General features: G+C 45.0%; 1 protein-coding gene across 3 annotated transcripts in view; it reads left to right on the top strand.

Annotated features, from left to right (window-relative positions):
- CRPPA (CDP-L-ribitol pyrophosphorylase A) overlaps positions 1 to 20,698 on the top strand; it is a 204,858-nt gene that overhangs the window by 14,339 nt on the left and 169,821 nt on the right. For all 3 annotated transcript variants that reach the window (XR_011313932.1, XM_069729305.1, XM_069729306.1), the window contains exon 3: positions 14,114 to 14,263. Coding sequence is in view for 2 of the 3 variants with exons in the window: in XM_069729305.1 (XP_069585406.1) it covers positions 14,114 to 14,263 (150 nt within the window). In the remaining variant the exon portion in view is untranslated. The remainder of the gene's footprint in view (positions 1 to 14,113; positions 14,264 to 20,698) is intronic.

Raw genomic sequence — 20,698 nt, forward strand, 5'->3', positions numbered from 1 at the left:
GAGCCCTACTTATGAACAGTCCAGTGTCGAACGGACAACTACAGCTCCAAATTGGAGCATTATATTTGAAGAAATTTCTTTTCCACTTGTTGACCAGTCCGCATATCGGTCGTTCTGAGCCGGATACTCTGCTGCCCGTTCTGGTCCGAAGACCCAGCGTGGTTCTGCGTTTGGAACTGTCAAGTCTCCAGAGTTTTCTTGTTCCTGAACTGCAAGGTCAATCTACAGTGTTGACATTCTCTCCACCTAATCAGCTGGCTATTGAGTCACAGTGTGCTGAAGACCAAGGCAGCTGTCATAGTCACGCCCCTTCCAGGGTAGTCTGGTTTGTGGCACATTGGGATCACTAACCCCCCAAGCTCACGCCCACCAGTCAGGGCGTGAGCGTGACAAAATGTTGTTGAGCAAACTTTAAATGCGCTTGAACGTGCTTTTTATTTAGCAATGGAGTCTTGTGTTGTGAACATGCATACAGGCCATGGAGGTTGCGAGGTTGAGTGCTTTACTTATAGATTTCTTTGAATCAATTGCACCTGCTGATTACAGGTTTTTCTGTAGCTCTCCACAGGCGGTTCTTGCACAACTCTTCTGATAATCAATTTCATTCTTCCATCTGAAATCTTATGGGGAGCACTTGGTCGTGGACGGTTTATGGTGAAAATTTTGTACATTCCACTTCCTGATTATGGCCCCAACAGTGCTCACTGGAACCTTCAGTAGTTTAGACAGTTTTCTGTAACCAAAGCCACCAGTGTGTTTTGCAACGATAAGGTTGTGAAGGTCTTGAGACAGCTCACTGGTTTTACCCATCATGAGATGTTTCTTGTGTGGCACCTTGGTAATGAGACACCTTTTTATAGACCTCAGTTGCACCAGCTGATATTATTTGTCACTAAGTGGCAGGATTGCTTTCTAATTACTGATAGATCTCAGCTGGTGTCAGGACTTTCCATGACTTTTTGCCTCTCTTGCTTCATCCGTTCAATACTTTTTTTTTTTTTCTGTTTCATTTCTCATTATTACACACAATTTATGGACATCTATGGTGATTTCTTTGTCTGTGTGGATTGGATAGGTTATTGCCGACATCTGGTGAGAATTTCATATCAATAGCACCTTTAGAAATATATTTACTTAGGTTTTGGACACTGCAACAATTTTCTATTTACATAGTAACATAGTAACATAGTTAGTAAGGCCGAAAAAAGACATTTGTCCATCCAGTTCAGCCTATATTCCATTATAATAAATACCCAGATCTACGTCCTTCTACAGAACCTAATAATTGTATGATACAATATTGTTCTGCTCCAGGAAGACATCCAGGCCTCTCTTGAACCCCTCGACTGAGTTCGCCATCACCACCTCCTCAGGCAAGCAATTCCAGATTCTCACTGCCCTAACAGTAAAGAATCCTCTTCTATGTTGGTGGAAAAACCTTCTCTCCTCCAGACGCAAAGAATGCCCCCTTGTGCCCGTTTCACCTGCTGTATATGTGCTTACACATGAAAAGGATTCGCCCTCTGAAATAAAGTGTGTGGCAACTTAGAGTATAAGAATCGAGACATTTCCCGAATGTATTAGACTGGTATATATGATGAGGCATGTAAGACCGTGCCTTCCTTCCAGTGTTAGTGCCAAAGTAGGGATAGAGTTGTTTGTCTGCTTTCCTTAGAGGGTCGTTAGTGGCAAGTACGGGTAAATATGAAGGGGCTGCTCATGTCAACATCCCCTTTAAATATTGGCATTGATGGCCCGCACCTGTTGTGGCGAGTCCGGGTAAAAATGAAGGCGCTGCTCATGTCGACCTCCCCTCTAAATATTGGCATTGACGGCCCTCACCTGTCGTGGCGAGTCCGGGTAAATATGAAGGGGCTGCTCATGTCAACCTCACCTCTAAATATTGGCATTGACGGCCCTTACCTGTCTGGCGAGTCCGGGTAAATATGAAGGGGCTGCTCATGTCGACCTCCCCTCTAAATATTGGCATTGATGGCCCTCACCTGTCGTGGCGAGTCCGGGTAAATATGAAGGGGCTGCTCATGTCGACCTCCCCTCTAAATATTGGCATTGACGGCTCTCACCTGTCGTGGCGAGTCCGGGTAAATATGAAGGGGCTGCTCATGTCGACCTCCCCTTTAAATATTGGCATTGACAGCCCGCTTCTGTTGTGGCGAGTCCGGGTAAATATGAAGGGGCTGCTCATGTCGACCTCCACTCTAAATATTGACATTGACGGCCCTCACCTGTCGTGGCGAGTCCGGGTAAATATGAAGGGGCTGCTCATGTCAACCTCACCTCTAAATATTGGCATTGACGGCCCTTACCTGTCGTGGCGAGTCCGGGTAAATATGAAGGGGCTGCTCATGTCAACCTCACCTCTAAATATTGGCATTGACGGCCCTCACCTGTCGTGGCGAGTCCGGGTAAATATGAAGGGGCTGCTCATGTTGACCTCCTCTTTAAATATTGGCATTGACGGCCATCTCCTGTTGTGGCGAGTCCGGGTAAATATGAAGGGGCTGCTCATGTCGACCTCCCCTCTAAATATTGGCATTGACGGCTCTCACCTGTCGTGGCGAGTCCGGGTAAATATGAAGGGGCTGCTCATGTCGACCTCCCCTTTAAATATTGGCATTGACAGCCCGCTTCTGTTGTGGCGAGTCCGGGTAAATATGAAGGGGCTGCTCATGTCGACCTCCACTCTAAATATTGACATTGACGGCCCGCTCCTGTCGTGGTGAGTCCGGGTAAATATGAAGGGGCTGCTAATGTCGACCTCCACTCTAAATATTGGCATTGACAGCCCGCGCCTGTCATGGCTAGTCCAGGTAAATATGAAGGGGCTGCTCATGTCAACCTCCCCTCTAAATATTGGCATTGACGGCCCTCACCTGTCGTGGCGAGTCCGGGTAAATATGAAGGGGCTGCTCATGTCAACCTCACCTCTAAATATTGGCATTGACGGCCCTTACCTGTCGTGGCGAGTCCGGGTAAATATGAAGGGGCTGCTCATGTCGACCTCCCCTCTAAATATTGGCATTGACGGCCCTCACCTGTCGTGGCGAGTCCGGGTAAATATGAAGGGGCTGCTCATGTCGACCTCCTCTTTAAATATTGGCATTGACGGCCATCTCCTGTTGTGGCGAGTCCGGGTAAATATGAAGGGGCTGCTCATGTCGACCTCCACTCTAAATATTGACATTGACGGCCCGCTCCTGTCGTGGTGAGTCCGGGTAAATATGAAGGGGCTGCTCATGTCGACCTCCACTCTAAATATTGGCATTAACGGCCCTCACCTGTTGTGGCGAGTCCGGGTAAATATGAAGGGGCTGCTCATGTCGAGCTCCCCTCTAAATATTGGCATTAACGGCCCGCGCCTGTCGTGGCTAGTCCGGGTAAATATGAAGGGGCTGCTCATATCGACCTCCCCTCTAAATATTGGCATTGACGGCCCGCTCCTGTCGTGGTGAGTCCGGGTAAATATGAAGGGGCTGCTCATGTCGACCTCCCCTCTAAATATTGGCATTGACGGCCCGCGCCTGTCGTGGCGAGTCCGGGTACATATGAAGGGGCTGCTCATGTCGACCTCCCCTCTAAATATTGGCATTGACGGCCCGCGCCTGTCGTGGCGAGTCCGGGTACATATGAAGGGGCTGCTCATGTTGACCTCCCCTCTAAATATTGGCATTGACGGCCCGCGCCTGTCGTGGAATGCTGAGGAACAATGTGCGGAGACCCTGACTGCACATCCCTGGCCCCGCAGATGTTCTGGCCATGCTCCGGTGCCCATAAACAGGATGGATTTTCCGCTGCAGTACGATAATTTGTTTAGCGTTTTCTCTTTTTTTTATTTCATAGTAATTGAGCAGCAACAGCCGCCATTATTATGAGGTCGGTCACATCGCATTCAGTGTCAATGGAGCACAATATTCCCCCCCCCCCCCGCGCCATGTAGGGAGCAAGCAAGCGGAGAGCGACCGTTCGGCAAGTCAAACAAAACATAATTACCTACAAACTTCCTGCCTCGGTAATTGACAATGTGGAATTCCAAGAAGGCAGAGGAGCACAATTTTTGGATTTCTAGCCCAGTAACGGGGCAAAGAAACAGAGTGAAGTATCCGGGTGTGAGAACCAGACAACCACCAACCCACAGCTGGTATTCACCAGAGAAAAGGAAATATTAGGATTTTCTCCAGTCCCCGGATACGTGAGATTGCAGGAAGACACTTGATCAATTACTCACTTCCAGGATGTCCCCTTTCTAGACTGAGAAGTTTTGTAGCCTGACAGCTGGAGTCCATACTCATTACACTGAGACGGATGTAGACTCGATTTTCACGTGGCCGTTGGGCAACCAAAGGGGAAAAAAGTTTCTTGAAGATGGTGACATTAGCAGCCCTAACTGTGACTTCCATTCTTTCCAATGTAATAATAAAAATAAAGAAAACTCATTTAGGACACTTTGCTTTTTTGTATTCCTCACTTATGCCATCGATGAGCGCTAAGCTGCGGATATGCAGTAAATTGACGGGCGCTAAGCTGTGGATATGCAGTAAATTGACGGGCGCTAAGCTGTGGATATGCAGTAAATTGACGGGCGCTAAGCTGTGGATACCCAGTAAATTGACGGGCGCTAAGCTGTGGATATCCGGTAAATTGACGGGCGCTAAGCTGTGAATACCCAGTAAATTGACGGGCGCTAAGCTGTGGATACCCAGTAAATTGACGGGAATCTTATTTCTCATAGTCTGGGAGACCTTCATATGTTTTTTTAGCAAACTCTATGCGGCTTTCATATGTCTTGCACTGAGGAGAGGCTTCCGTCGGGCCACTCTGCCATAAAGGCCTGACTGGTGGAGGCTGCAGTGATAGTTGACTTTGTGGAACTTTCTCCCATCTCCCTGCTGCATCTCTGGAACTCAACCACAGTGATCTTGGGGTTCTTCTTTACCTCTCACCAAGGCTCTTCTCCCACGATTGCTCAGTTTGCCTGGATGGCCAGGTCTAGGAAAACTTCTGGTGGTCCCAAACTTCTTCCATTTAAGGATTATGGAGGCCACTGTGCTCTTAGGAACCTTGAGTACTGCAGAAATTCTGTTGTAACCTTGGCCAGATCTGCGCCTTGTCACCATTCTGTCTCTGAGCTCCTTGGCCAGTTCCTTTGGCCTCATGATTCTCATTTGGTCTGACCTGCACTGTAAGCTGTGAGGTCTTATATAGACAGGTGTGTGCCTTCCCAAATCAAGTCCTATCCGTTTTATTACACACAGCTGGCCTCTAATGGAGGATCACAATGAAATGGACAGCATGGGACTTACATATGAGTGTCTGAGCAAAGGGTCTGAAGACTTATGACCATATGATATTTCATTTTTTAATACATTTGAGAAAATTTCTAGATTTCTGATTTTTTTTTTTTTTTCCAGTTAAGATGGGGTGCAGAGTGAACATTCATGTGAAAAAAATGAACTTTTTTGAATTTACCTAATGGCTGCAATGAAACAGAGAGGAAAAAATGAAAGGGGTCTGAATACTTTCCGTACCCACTGTACATTGTTTGTAGAGATGGAGCAGCACCGCTCCTGCTCAGATCACATGCACTTCAATAGGCGTTGAGCTGCAGTACTCGGGAACGGCCAGTACCAATGTACGGAGCTGAGCGGTTCTGGGTCTATATAACGTGTATATCCAGCTGCATCAGGACGTGCAAACAGCTGATCGGTGGGAATGCCGGGTGTCACACCTGGCATTGATCACCTGCCTTGAAGGGGTTATGCAGGACTGTTATTATTTTTGTTTATTGGGCTAAGAACTAACAGGCAGGTAGTTACTAACTTCTTGCTTGTTATGCACAGCGACATTTTCAGCAAGCTCTGAGTGGTCTTCTTTTCTGCTCTGCTCTGTCAACGGGGCGTCTCTGCCACTGTCGTGCTGATTGACAGCTGGCTCCCTGCTGCCTAACTGCGGGGAGCCAGCTGTCAATCAGCATGATGTCTGCAGTGATATCCCATCAACATAGCAGAGTGGAAGAGAAGGTGCTGCAACCTTAAAACCTACCTGCCTGTTAGTTCTTTATCTAGGACTTTTATTATTTTTGTGTACTGGGCTATCGTTTATAATAGGCCATCGATATAAAACTCCCGGACAGCCCCTTTCAATGTGCAATTTTTTGCTCTAATTGGACTTCAATGCCGAGGGAAATGACAACAAAGGGATGTCGCTGTCTCTGCCTCCTGTCGAATTGACGGGAAGCGGAAGTCCGAGACTGGTGGCAGCCTGGACTTCCTCTTCATGTTCGATTTTTCCGAAGGTGGCGACAGTCGCAACAACCGCACGCGATCTCCGTAAATGGAGCCGGCACGGGAGGTGAGTATAGGCTTTATTATTTATCTGCGCAAAACACTTCGAACAAGAAGGGTTTGTCCTGGTAGTGGACAACGCCTTGAAAATAATACAATCTCTCCTACAAAAAATGTGGATAGGCAAAGAAATAAAAAAAAAAAAATTAGTTTATTACATATATTTTACTATTTTTTTCCTCCAAACACTACCAGGTGTTAATCACAAAATCCTCAGACGTACGTCCTCTACACGAAAAAGTCTGAAGCCTAAAGATATTGATTTGAGGCCAATTATCAGGCGTAGAAAAAAAACTAAAGAACAATTGTAATCTTATAATTGAGCGGAAAAAAAAAATTGCATTTTTTGACACCATTAAACCATAAACTTTGGAGTCTTGAAGAAAATCGAGGTCTTAACTACAGCGTGCCGGAGATATCGCACTTAGACGGCGCGCGGGGGGAGGGGGACATGTCGCTTCTTGCAGGAGACTCCGGCCTGCACAACAGCTTCTAATAACAGAGCGCAGCAGTGTTGGGGCTTTTTAGAAACAGGTAATCGCCTCCGAAAATCATTGCTAATGATGCAGAGCCTGGAGAATGACTCCCCTGGATGTGTCAATACCTACCAGTATATACAGCCATCCCCAGTGCCACAATGGAGACAATACAGCCGTCATTAGCGCCACACAGGTCAGAGGAAGGAACGCTGACGATCCCAAAACTTCTCCCAGCGGTGACAAACAAGCCGCCGGGGCCGGCGCAGCTCTCACAATGAGATAATCTCGTCTGCGACGCGCGCTCTCGACAGTTTACTTAGCTGCAGGTCGCTGCGAGGATAGCGTCGCGCTGAATCCGTGTTGACTCGCAGGATACAAGTGCAATAAAGCCACATCCCAAGGAGTCCCATTGTCTCATCCAAACAGTCTTTTGGGCTGGTTTGCTGGTGCAGATGTTATGTCCTGGCACACCTGGATCTAAAGGGGGCTTAGAAGAGGAAACGGGGGATGGGGACATTGCAGAACGATGGTGCTACATAGACAGACGGGAGATTAAATTACGGAGGAAATTCTGAAATTTAGGGACAAGGCTGCCTCGGCTCAGGAAGAAGTGTAGATGACTTTTGGGATTATGTTGGGCATCCAGGATGGGCTAAAATAAATGCCAAGGGGCAAGTTGGCATCTTCTCCTTACACCATGAATTTGTCTACATCCATAGGACATATCCAGGGCAAACATTGTGACGGTGGAAAATTACGATTAATATTGATTAAAAAAATAGCAGAGTAGCAGCATGGAACGGTGTGTGTCTCTGCCCCTCTATCTCTCTACGCTCCTCCTTCCCGTTCCATAAACTTCTCCAGGAAACTGTAATGTGATCCCTAAGTGAGCTGGAAATCCACCTTGTAAAACAGTTTTTCAGAGTAAATTCTGATATAAAAAGGTGGTGGGTGGGCTGAAGAGGCTCATAAGTGGAGAAAGACACAGATTTCTTTGATTATAATATATTAAAAAGTTTCATATGTTCACTTGTACTGATGGTTTATGCAAAGTTTATTGCAACCACAGAGGCCACTTTAGGTATTTATGGAATTTCTGCAGAATATGCCAGAAATTACTGATAAGTACATGTCTCATCTCTGACCCTCATGGAATGTAAGTGGGAGAAATGTCCGTTCCTGTGAGGAGCCCTCTCCTCTGAAGTCCATGAGAGTTGCAGAGAACGTCAAGCAAGCTGCAATTGTTTTTTTTTTTTTGTTGTTGTTTGTGGTAATATTAATAATTTGGAAGATAAATTAAACTAGCCTCATACAACAGTTGTAGCTGAAGATGACATTTACGTTATTTTAACATAATTATGATTAAAATTTGATAAGGCCCAAAAAGGACCATTTACATGAAAAGCCTGACTCGTGGAGAGCCATCCATCGGCATTCAGGAGAGGAAAGCCCTCATGGGGTAAACATGGCCGATTAGACTGCCGTTCCCTCTAGGCTTTAAGAAGATGTGGAGACAAATACTAATTGTGTTGCTGCACGAAAAGCTCTAATTTGCTACAGATTGTTGAGCAGGTACTTCAATGATCTGCTCACTTAGTGATCTTCCTCTTCTTTCCATCCAGAGTCCTTGGGCATCTCCCATCTGGGTCACTATGTCTGCGTTACCATGTAATTATTGTGGATGATGGTTTTCACCAATGTCTGCCATGACTTACAAAGGCAGTCTTTGAAAACTATTTTGTGCCTGTCGAAGATGGCCTTCTCATGGGTCTCTGTAGCGTCTGTCCAAGGCAGCCTTCCCATGGGTCTCTGTAGTGTCTGTCCAAAGCAGCCACCCAAGGGTCACTGTAGTGTCTGTCCAATGCAGCCTTCCCAGGGGTCTCTGTAGTGTCTGTCCAATGCAGCCTTCCCTGGTGTCTCTGTAGTGTCTGTCCAAGGCAGCCTTCCCAAGGGTCTCTGTAGTGTATGTCCAAGGCAGCCTTTCCAAGGGTCTCTGTAGTGTCTGTCCAATGCAGCCTTCCCAGGGGTCTTTGTAGTGTCTGTCCAATGCAGCCTTCCCAAGGGTCTCTGTAGCATCTGTCCAAGGCATCCTTCCCAAGGATCTTTGTAGCAACTATCCAAGGCAGCCTTCCCAAGGGTCTCCGTAGTGTCTAATGAGGCAGCCTTCCCAAAGGTCTCTGTAGCATCTAATGAGGCAGCCTTCCCAAGGGTCTCTGTAGCGTCTAATGAGGCAGCCTTCCCAAGGGTCTCTGTAGCGTCTAATGAGGCAGCCTTCCCAAGGGTCTGTGTAGTCTGTCCAAGGCAGCCTTCCCAAGGGTCTGTGTAGTGTCTGTCCAAGGCAGCCTTCCCAAGGGTCTCTGTAGTGTCTGTCCAAGGCAGCCTTCCCAAGGGTCTGTGTAGTGTCTATCCAAGGCAGCCATCCCAAGGGTCTGTGTAGTGTCTATCCAAGGCAGCCATCCCAAGGGTCTGTGTAGTGTCTATCCAAGGCAGCCATCCCAAGGGTCTGTGTAGTGTCAGTCCAAGGCAGCCTTCCCAAGGGTCTCTGTAGCATCTGTCCAAGGCAGCCTTCCCAAGGGCCTGTGTAGTGTCTGTCCAAGGCAGCTTTCCCAAGGGTCTGTGTAGTGTCTGTCCAAGGCAGCTTTCCCAAGGGTCTGTGTAGTGTCTGTCCAAGGCAGCCTTCCCAAGGGTCTGTGTAGTGTCTGTCCACGGCAGCCTTCCCAAGGGTCTGTGTAGTGTCTGTCCAAGGCAGCCATCCCAAGGGTCTGTGTAGTGTCTATCCAAGGCAGCCATCCCAAGGGTCTGTGTAGTGTCTATCCAAGGTAGCCATCCCAAGGGTCTGTGTAGTGTCAGTCCAAGGCAGCCTTCCCAAGGGTCTCTGTAGCATCTGTCCAAGGCAGCCTTCCCAAGGATCTTTGTAGCAACTGTCCAAGGCAGCCTTCCCAAGGGTCTCTGTAGCGTCTAATGAGGCAGCCTTCCCAAGGGTCTCTGTAGTGTCTGTCCAAGGCAGCCACCCAAGGGTCACTGTAGCATCTGTCCAAGGGTCTCTGTAGCGTCTGATAAGGCAGCCTTCCCAAGGGTCTGTGTAGTGTCTGTCCAAGGCAGCCTTCCCAAGGGTCTCTGTAGCATCTAATGAGGCAGCCTTCCCAAGGGTCTCTGTAGTGTCTGTCCAAGGCAGCCTTCCCAAGGGTCTCTGTAGCATCTGTCCAAGGGTCTCTGTAGCGTCTGATAAGGCAGCCTTCCCAAGGGTCTGTGTAGTGTCTGTCCAAGGCAGCCTTCCCAAGGGTCTCTGTAGCATCTAATGAGGCAGCCTTCCCAAGGTGTAGTGTCTGTACAAGGCAGCCTTCCCAAGGCTCTTTATTGTGTCTGTCCCAAGCAGCCTTCCCCACTTCCTTATCCTAAACTACTTACAAACAGTAGTTTTTCCCCACATATTGGGTATCTGTGTAAATTTTACTATCCATTTTCTCCTGCTACCCTTGTGAAAATGCCAAATTTACGGCTAAAGTAACATTTTTGTGGGAAAAAGTAAAATGTAACTTTTTATCTTTCTGTGAAGCACCAGAAGTTAATAAACTTCTTGAATGTGGTTTTTGAGCACCTTGAGGGGTTCAGTTTTTAGAATATTGTCACTTTTGGGTATTTTCTGTCATATTGACTCCCCAAACGCACTTCAAATGTGAGGTGGTCCGTAAAAAAACAACTGGTTTTGTAAATTTTGTTTGAAAAATGAGAAATCACTGGTCAAGTTTTAACCCTTATAACAACCTGACCAAAAAAATTGTTTCCAAAATTGTATTGGAAATGTTTATTAATAATTGTGTAATATGACTCTGATTTAAGGGCACAGACATTAAAAGTTTGAAAATTGCAAAATTTTCAAAATTTTTGGCAAATTTCCTTTTTTTTCCTTAAATGAACGCAAGTCATATCGAAGAAATTTTACCGCTAGCAAGAAGTACAATATGTCATGAAAAAACATTCTTGGAATCGGTGAGATCCGTTGGTGTTCCAGAGCTATAACCTCATAAAGTGACAGTGGTCAAAATTCTAAAAATTGGCCCGGTCAATAAGTACAAAATTGGCTCTTTCACTAAGGGGTTAAGGGCAGAAAAAAGTAAATGTTTGAAAATTGCAATATATTCGCCAAAATTCCGATATTTTCACAAATGAACGGAAAAAAAATTGACCTAAGCTTACCACTACCATAAAGGACAATGAGCCATGAAAAAACATTCCCAGAATCGGTGGGATCCGTTTAAGGGTGAGTTCTTACCCCATAAAGTGACACTGGTCAGAATTATAAAGTTTTGTCCTGGTCATGAAAGTGAAAACAGCCTTGAGGGTGAAGGGGTTAAAGTCAGTCCATCAGAAAAACTACACGATTGTTCAAACCGAGCACAGGCGCTCGGTGCACCCTTGATGAGGCCAGGGGTCTAAAGGGTAACGTTTCTCCTTAAGGAGAGTCATATACCAGCTGTCTTGTCAAGGTAAGGAGGCTTATTCCCTGTGCAATGCTCCTCTGGGAATTTAATATGCAAATTGCCTCTTCAGAGAAAAAGAGAACTTAACTCTATAGCGCCACCTGTTGGAAGTAGCGATCCTACAAGTCACAATCAACTCTTTAACGAGTCGTGCAATATGACTTAGGATAAAAGCCAAATCAGTATCTCAATTCGCAGACACGGTGTTTCGGGCTGTTGGCCTTCGACTCGTTAAAGGGATGATTGTGACTTGTAGGATCGCTACTACCAACAGGTGGTGCTATAGAGTTAAGTCCTCTTTTTCTCTGAAGAGGCAATTTGCATATTGATGAGGCCAATCGGTTAATTGCATTTTCCCACCTAGGTATATCAATTTATTTTCATCCTTCTATTCCTCTTCTTAACCCAAAGCAGTCAATCAAGGAAGAGGAAGGCAGAGACCGATACAACATAAGTAAGTGTCAAGGAGCAAAGATTTGTTGGGCTTTGTCAATGGTGTACCGAGTGCCTGTGCTTGGTTTGGACAGTCATTTCTGCTTGCAGACCCATTTTTCACTTCAAAGGCATAAAACAGAGCCAGAAAGACATCTTAGGGAGCCAATGTGGCAGTGTGGTCTAGCCATACGAGCTTTCATAGAAGAATGACCCATCAGCCATACTCCGCCATGTGGCTGATCAGTGGCCGGAACCAAAGGTTTCTACTTATTGCTGGGTCCAGTATCCTGGGCACATTGGCACTCACAGTGCCACTCTGGCTCCACACCCCTAGGGTGGTACAATCTTGACTTTTGCTGTATACTGTGCCCCACTAATGCTAAAGCATAAACCAAAAATATTTAAAAAAAACAACAAAAATAATGACAAATTCTTCAAAAAAAAATAAAAAAATAAAAAAAAAATTTATGAAAAACAATCAGCCAAAGTTCCATCTCGTACTCTGCGCCTAATAAGTAATGTAGCCGCCGCCGTCCGGACCAGCGCACAATTCACTCCGACATCTTATTAGTCCTTAATTCCATGTAAAAAAATAAACCCGGTCGATGTATATGATACGTGAGCGTCCCCCGACACACGCAGCCCCTCAATAAAAGGGCGTTTTAGCGGAAAATCCACATAGCGATGCATTAATTGAGCGTAACAAGCAATTAGTCTTTTTTTTTTTTTTTGCACAAGCGATTCCACCCTCTTTTTGTTGGAAGGGAACCTAGAAATCGTCATTGATTATTTCTGTTGGCCGATGTTACAGAAGGATCGGAAGTTCGCAGTTTCTTCATGATGGGGGAAGCAATAATATACACGCGGTATCGGATTTATTCACCGTGAGCGATGGCGTGACCACTCTATGGTGGATCGAAGGAGATACAATTATAAATAAATATATATTATGTACACTGTATATTTGCAAGCTACTTACTAATTTATAATTCCGGTTCACTACTTATTAAGACCCTGAATTTTTATCGCCATATTTTGAGACTCATAACGTCTACTTTTCCATCACACGTCAGGGCTTTTTTTTTATTTATACATTGACTGTTACTTTATTGATCCCATTCCGTGGGGTTATAGAACCTTATTTTTTTGTCTCGCTTTTTGCACCATTTTTTTGTTTTTGGGGAGTGGAATGGCCATTTCCAAAAAAAAATAAATAAATAAATAAAAAGCAATTCTGTCATTTTTATTATATGTGCACACAATTATTTATTTTCAATAAAATAGAATAGTTCAGACTTTCACTGATGCGACGATACCCGCTCTTTTATTTTTTAAATTTTTTTAGGTTAGTTTTATTTAACACATTTGAAACTTTTTTCTTTTATTGGATGTACATAATATTTTTTTTGTTTATTTAAGTCATTTTTAACGTTTATACTTTATTTAATTTTATTTTTTAAGTTTGGTGACTTGAACCTGTCATTATTCGATCACTTTTACACTAGATACAAAAGTATCGCAGTGCATTGTCTTATGAGTGAATAATGAAGGACCCCGGTGCCTGAACAAACCATCAGCGCTCCACGATTGCGCTGCGGGGATGAGTTGAAGTCGATGGGTGACAGCAACTGCAGCATCTAAGCGGCGCCTCTATTAACTACGGTTTATTGGGGATTTATTGGCTGCATCGGTATCAGCTGTACAACACAGTTGGCATCTGCTGTGCACAGAGCGGGCTCCAGCTCCCGAGCCTCCGTCATAGAACTGCACGCACATTTACCAAGCTTCCAAAGCCAAAAAAGCAGGACATATAACCTTCTCCCTCATCCCCTGGATCACACCCCTCTCCCCCAAAATTGCCCAAACCATTGGATTGTCCAGGCCAAAAGCAGAACTTCACTTTAGAAAATATATATATTTTGTTTTAGGCGGGTCACATTCTGTGATCTTCAGCGATCTGTTGCGGAACTTGGCAGTAAGTGTTCACTTTCCCTGCAGCACCCCCAAAGGAGAAGTGAAGCATTACACAGTTCTCATTGAAATCAATCTACTGGGGTCCTCCAGAGAGAGAAAGCGAGGGATAGTCCGAGAGATACCGAGACTCTTTATAATAGTTGACTATCCCAAGTTAAGGACCTTTCCCCTCTTTTAACCTATAAATCACAACTCCGGAAACCTAAGTTGTCATAAATGAAATTAAAGTCAGAAACGGCGCCACTCTTGTCAGTAGGCTGTGAGCGGTTTTGCAGCTCAGTCCCATTCATTTGATATTTCGGCTCTGCTACCTCGACATTTCCAGCTTTCTATTGGATGATCATATTTATAAATGTCACCGCTGTTGTTCCTTCCTCCGCAGGCCGCCGGGGCGGTGCGACCATTGGTGTCCACGGTCATCGCTCCTTCCGCAGACGGATGCTTAGACCACTCCCTGGACCGGGCAAAGCACAGAGCCAGTGAAATGCCGCAAGCCTTTCTGTTCGATGTCCTCTATGAAGCGTACCTTCAGGTGAGCGCTCACGTCCTGACCTCCGCCAACACTTTTCCCTATACTCTACTCACAGCCAGAGCTGCATTCATAATTCTACCGGCTTCCTGTTAGTAGAATGCAGTGCATTGTGGTTGCTCAGAATAAATTGGTGGGTCACATGCGGGTCTATAGAGTATCAATATACTACTCACTTACTGTAAGGCCTGCAAACTATCTGTTGACAGCAGCTTTAGTTGTGACTGGAGGAAACAATATGATGCAACCCAGTATTATGTTTTTTATAACTGAGCGATGTGATATATGGGCTGTAGGGATGATCGGTCAGGATGAGTGCAGTGAGCCCCTTTAGATGCCGCAGTGAGTCACTGACAGCGCGATCTCGCCCTGGCGGCCATGAAAGGTGCGCGATGTGATTGACAGGTGCCATTGGTTGCCTGCTAAACACAGCCCATAGCCAGGTCTCACCCGTGATTTGCACTATATACTGCAGCAATGCCGTACATAGAATAAGCGAGCAAATGATCACAGGTTCAAGTCGCCTTTGGGGGCCAAGAAATATTGGGAAGGTGTAAAAAATAAAATAAATAAAAAGTAATAATAATAATAAAAAAAAGTAAATTACCGTAGTTAAAAAAAAAAATCCTTAAATTAAATATCTATTTTTGAACTGAAGGAAAAAAAAGGAAGACTTTTGGAACATATATTTGGTATCACTGCATCTACATAGTAACATAGTAACATAGTAACATAGTTAGTAAGGCCGAAAAAAAGACATTTGTCCATCCAGTTCAGCCTATATTCCATCATAATAAATCCCCAGATCTACGTCCTTCTACAGATCCTAATAATTGTATGATACAATATTGTTCTGCTCCAGGAAGACATCCAGGCCTCTCTTGAACCCCTCGACTGAGTTCGCCATCACCACCTCCTCAGGCAAGCAATTTCAGATTCTCACTGCCCTAACAGTAAAGAATCCTCTTCTATGTTGGTGGAAAAACCTTCTCTCCTCCAGACGCAAAGAATGCCCCCTTGTGCCCGTCACCTTCCTTGGTATAAACAGATCCTCAGCGAGATATTTGTATTGTCCCCTTATATACTTATACATGGTTATTAGATCGCCCCTCAGTCGTCTTTTTTCTAGACTAAATAATCCTAATTTCGCTAATCTATCTGGGTATTGTAGTTCTCCCATCCCCTTTATTAATTTTGTTGCCCTCCTTTGTACTCTCTCTAGTTCCATTATATCCTTCCTGAGCACCGGTGCCCAAAACTGGACACAGTACTCCATGTGCGGTCTAACTAGGGATTTGTACAGAGGCAGTATAATGCTCTCATCATGTGTATCCAGACCTCTTTTAATGCACCCCATGATCCTGTTTGCCTTGGCAGCTGCTGCCTGGCACTGGCTGCTCCAGGTAAGTTTATCATTAACTAGGATTCCCAAGTCCTTCTCCCTGTCAGATTTACCCAGTGGTTTCCCATTCAGTGTGTAATGGTGATATTGATTCCTTCTTCCCATGTGTATAACCTTACATTTATCATTGTTAAACCTCATCTGCCACCTTTCAGCCCAAGTTTCCAACTTATCCAGATCCATCTGTAGCAGAATACTATCTTCTCTTGTATTAACTGCTTTACATAGTTTTGTATCATCTGCAAATATCGATATTTTACTGTGTAAACCTTCTACCAGATCATTAATGAATATGTTGAAGAGAACAGGTCCCAATACTGACCCCTGCGGTACCCCACTGGTCACAGCGACCCAGTTAGAGACTATACCATTTATAACCACCCTCTGCTTTCTATCACTAAGCCAGTTACTAACCCATTTACACACATTTTCCCCCAGACCAAGCATTCTCATTTTGTGTACCAACCTCTTGTGCGGCACGGTATCAAACGCTTTGGAAAAATCGAGATATACCACGTCCAATGACTCACCGTGGTCCAGTCTATAGCTTACCTCTTCATAAAAACTGATTAGATTGGTTTGACAGGAGCGATTTCTCATAAACCCATGCTGATATGGAGTTAAACAGTTATTCTCATTGAGATAATCCAGAATAACATCCCTCAGAAACCCTTCAAATATTTTACCAACAATAGAGGTTAGACTTACTGGCCTATAATTTCCAGGTTCACTTTTAGAGCCCTTTTTGAATATTGGCACCACATTTGCTATGCGCCAGTCCTGCGCCAGTATCTGTAAGTATAGGATCTATTAAAATATAAAACATCGTATAATGATAGTAATTGAATTTACTATTAAAAACTACAGCTCGTCACGCAAAAAAAAAAAAGTCCTTATTCGGATCCAACAATTAAAAAAAAAAGCTATGAGTCTCAAAGAATGGCGACCGAAGACAAATTATTATTTTTTTTTTTTTTAACAAAGTTCTGATTTTTTTATTTTTTTATTTTTAGGCATTAAAATAATTAAATAAAAATACACATATTTTTTTTTTTTTTTTTTTTGCTCGCTGCCATCGTCCTGATCTGGAGAATCTTTCTGTTAAGATAATTTTGTCGCACAATTAACACCGTAAACACACACACAAAAAAAAAAACAACAATGGCGGAAATGCATTTTTTTTCCTTTTTTTTTTTTTTTTTTTTTTTCACCAGTTCACCTCATTTGGAATTTGTTTTTCAGTACGTTACGTGGTAGAATGAATGATGGGGTTTTTCAAAACTATAACTTGTCCAGTAAAGAAAATGACCAAAAAGTAAGCACTCGCACGGCGGCGATAAAAAGTTATGGCTCTTGGAGGAAGGGGAGAAAATTCCCCCCGGTTTAAAATACTAAAATTTGCCACGGCAGGAAGGGGTTAATACAGATGTTGGGTTTTATGGTCGCCCTTAAACTCTAGGAATGTAACTTAATGTTTTATGTGTCGGTCGTTTTTCAATTGTGAACGTGAGTCTTGGAGACAGAACTTTTACATGGCGCTATTAAAAGGGTGCAAAATCACCCCCTGGAGTGGGGACAGGGGCTAATGCGTGCCCTCCCCCGACCTGACCCACTTCATGGCCTATTTTACAGGAATAATCATCAGTGTTCAGATACAGACATTTTCACATAGATAAGAATAAGGTGTAGACGGTGATTGTGATTTGACTCCACAGACCCAGTGCTGCGGCCTCTGTGTGTAGTCCAAGACAGATCCCTGGTGGTCCGGAGGTAAACGGTACTTGGTCACGGCTATCCTGATCCAGTCCATGATTAATACCAGTGATCTTGCCGAAACTGGCCTTACACTATACCTTACCAAAATTTTAAAACAGGTGGTCCAATCCTAAAATAATGATGATGTCCACTTTAGGACAGGTCACCCGTCTCAGATCGGTGGTGATCTGACACCCGTCTCCTCCACGGATCAGCTATTACCAGGTCCCACCATGCCGGCATAGACAGGGGGCATAGAGCCAGAACACCGCAGCTCAGCACACCATGTAGTGGCCATTCTCGGGTACTGCCCTTTCATCTACCCATGATGGAACTTTTAAGTTCCACCCCCATAGACAACCTAAAAGACACCCCCTCCCCCCAAAAAAAATAACGATGCTAATTTTTACGCAGGGTTTTCAAAAACTCCAATACATTTATGGTTCATTTGGGGCAACCAAAAATTCAATTTTTAGACCAATTTCTGCAAACCTTTGGCACCGTTTCACACCATAAATGGGCGTGACAGATGATGTCACCCCTAAAAGGGATCAGTCAGATTTTTTTTTAAAATTTTTTTGTTCCTGGTTTTGGTGCAGTGGTTGAATGCCGAAGCCAAGACCAGACCTAATGATCACCGCAGCATCAGTGCATTTATGAACCTGCATGTGAAATAATATTAGAGATTGAAAGGGTTTTTATGAGGGCCCCATGAGTTCCTCTTCATTTGTTAATGAAACGGGTAATCCGTTTTTGTTAAGGGACCCTCTAAAAATTCCATGATCACATGATCGTCTTGTTGTCAAATTAGATGATCGCTGAGATCTCTAGCAGCAAGTGATGAATTATTCTGCAGCGCCACCGCTGGTGAAATGAAGTATGACAAGTGGTTTCTCTAAAATCAATGGGCCGTTTGTGTAAATGCATGGAAGTGTCGGGTCCTCCAGTGACAGATGCTCTTTTTTAGCTGTCCTCTGATCTAAGAGGGACCCTCCTCTATTAATTGATTATGGGTTGAGTGACCTGCTGGTCGTTGGTGGTCCATCCTGAGAACAGTGCTGTCTGGAGGGGCAGTCAAACATGTGCACCTGTTCTGCAAAGATAAGAGTACAGCCAGAATCAGAGGGGGGGTCCCAGTGCCGGGACCACCAGAAATCATCAAGTTAGGGTAAGGATTAGTGTTTTTCTTTACCGTAGCAGAAATCTCCAGTGTTATTTAAGGACAGGCGCGATCTCCCGTATAATCTTCTCCATGATACATCTGGTTCTGGTACAGGGAAACGGTCACAGTGGCATCAAGCCATGTACACTGTACGAAGAGTTAAGAAATGGCGGAGGTCACAACCAAAATATCTAATTCAATTGTCTGCTAAAAATGCCCGGCTTCCAACTTCAAAGGCGGGAAATATGGGGCATTATTGTAATAAGGAGCAGTAAAGGGAAATCTCACATCCACATCGTCTGCAAGAAAGCAAGTCACTTTTCTTTTTGATCTTCCCGATTCCTGATGTTTACTGACATCTCCCGGTGTAATTGAAAACTTTTATTCGTAGGCGGAAACCTGGACATAAATAGTTTTGTTGCTTTGGTGAGAACTTCAGCATGTTTTCTTTTAATCCTACAGTCTGAGGAAGCAGAATGTAAATCCATTGCATACCGGTATTGTAGGTTGTAGTGGTGCCCTCCATCGTAATTGGTGAAAACCCAGTGAGGGTTTATTTCTCACCTGTCTTGAGCACCATCACTTCTTTTCTCTCCCGTTTGATTTTGCCAGACCAGAGATCTTCCTGCTTCCGATGACATTTCCACGACAGCAGAGGTGTATCTAGCTCTTCCTGCAGCCGGGGCAAAGGATCAGTTTGGCGCCCCCCCCCCTCAGATTTCTGCCCCCTATAATGTCCTCAGATTTCTTCTGCCCCCATAATGTCCTGATTTCTGCCCCCATCCCCTCCCTTCCCGGGTGCAGTTGCATGTGGTCGAGAAATCTGAGGAACACAGTAGTATACAGCTCTGCCCACATAGTAGTATACAGCACAGCCTGCTTAGTAGTATATAGCACAGCCCGCATAGTAGTATACAGCACTGCCCACACAGTAGTATACAGCACAGCCCACATAGTAGTATATAGCACAGCCCGCATAGTAGTATACAGCACAGCCCACATAGTAGTATATAGCACAGCCCGCATAGTAGTATACAGAACTGCCCACATAGTAGTATATAGCACAGCCCGCATAGTAGTATATAGCACAGCCCGCATAGTAGTATACAGAACTGCCCACATAGTAGTATATAGCACAGCCCACATAGTAGTATATAGCACAGCCCGCATAGTAGTATATAGCACTGCCCACATTGTAGTATACAGCACAGCCCACATAGTAATATACAGCACCTCCCACATAGTAGTATATAGCACAGCCCACATAGTAGTATACAGCACTGCCCACATAGTAGTATACAGCACAGCCCACACAGTAGTATACAGCACCTCCCACATAGTAGTATACAGCACAGCCCGCATCTCTCCTTCTGGCAGTTTGGTGTCTTCAGCTCCAGCCTCCATTACCCAGCCGTCTGGAGCTGGAGCACTTACCACAAACCGCAAGGCTGCCTGTGAAGAGCCGGCGAGTGACGTCAGCGGCGTGATCATGTGACCTGATCACGCTGCTGGCGCTTCACTGATGCAGAAGTGCCGGCGGCGCTCAGGGCATAGATCAAGGGTACTAGCGTCTGAAGACACTAGTACATCCTTGGGATCAGACGCACAGCTCGTTCTCTGAGCCGGCTGTCAATTTGACAGTCGGCTCAGAGAACGGAAGAATCTCAGTATGTGGGTGGCAGAATTCCGCCGACGGGGAGCCTCCTCCTTGGACCTCCGCATCAGGCGGGCTGCTGGCGCCCCCCTGTCGGCTGCGCCCGGGGCACATGCCCCGGCTGCCCTCCCCTGGATACGCCACTACACGACAGGTTTAAAACTGAAGATTCGGCTGAGAACTCTTAAAGGGTTAACTTGTCCACATCACAGATGATAAATGTATAATCTGTGAGGGTCCGACTGCTGAGACCAACACCAATCTGAAAAATGGGGCACAAATTCCCCCTTTTTAAAGATATGTTAGTGAGCATGTACGACCATTAACAGTGAGTTGAGAAGTGGTCGCACATGCTCACTACCACTCCATTGAAATGGAGGTCTTTTGGACTGCCATTCTCATGATTGGTGTTGGTCTCCGATATCATACCTGTTATGTTTGCATAAGTATAAGTTCTATCTTATC

Source organism: Ranitomeya imitator, chromosome 6 (genome assembly GCF_032444005.1).
Source record: "Ranitomeya imitator isolate aRanImi1 chromosome 6, aRanImi1.pri, whole genome shotgun sequence".
NCBI lineage: Eukaryota > Metazoa > Chordata > Amphibia > Anura > Dendrobatidae > Ranitomeya > Ranitomeya imitator.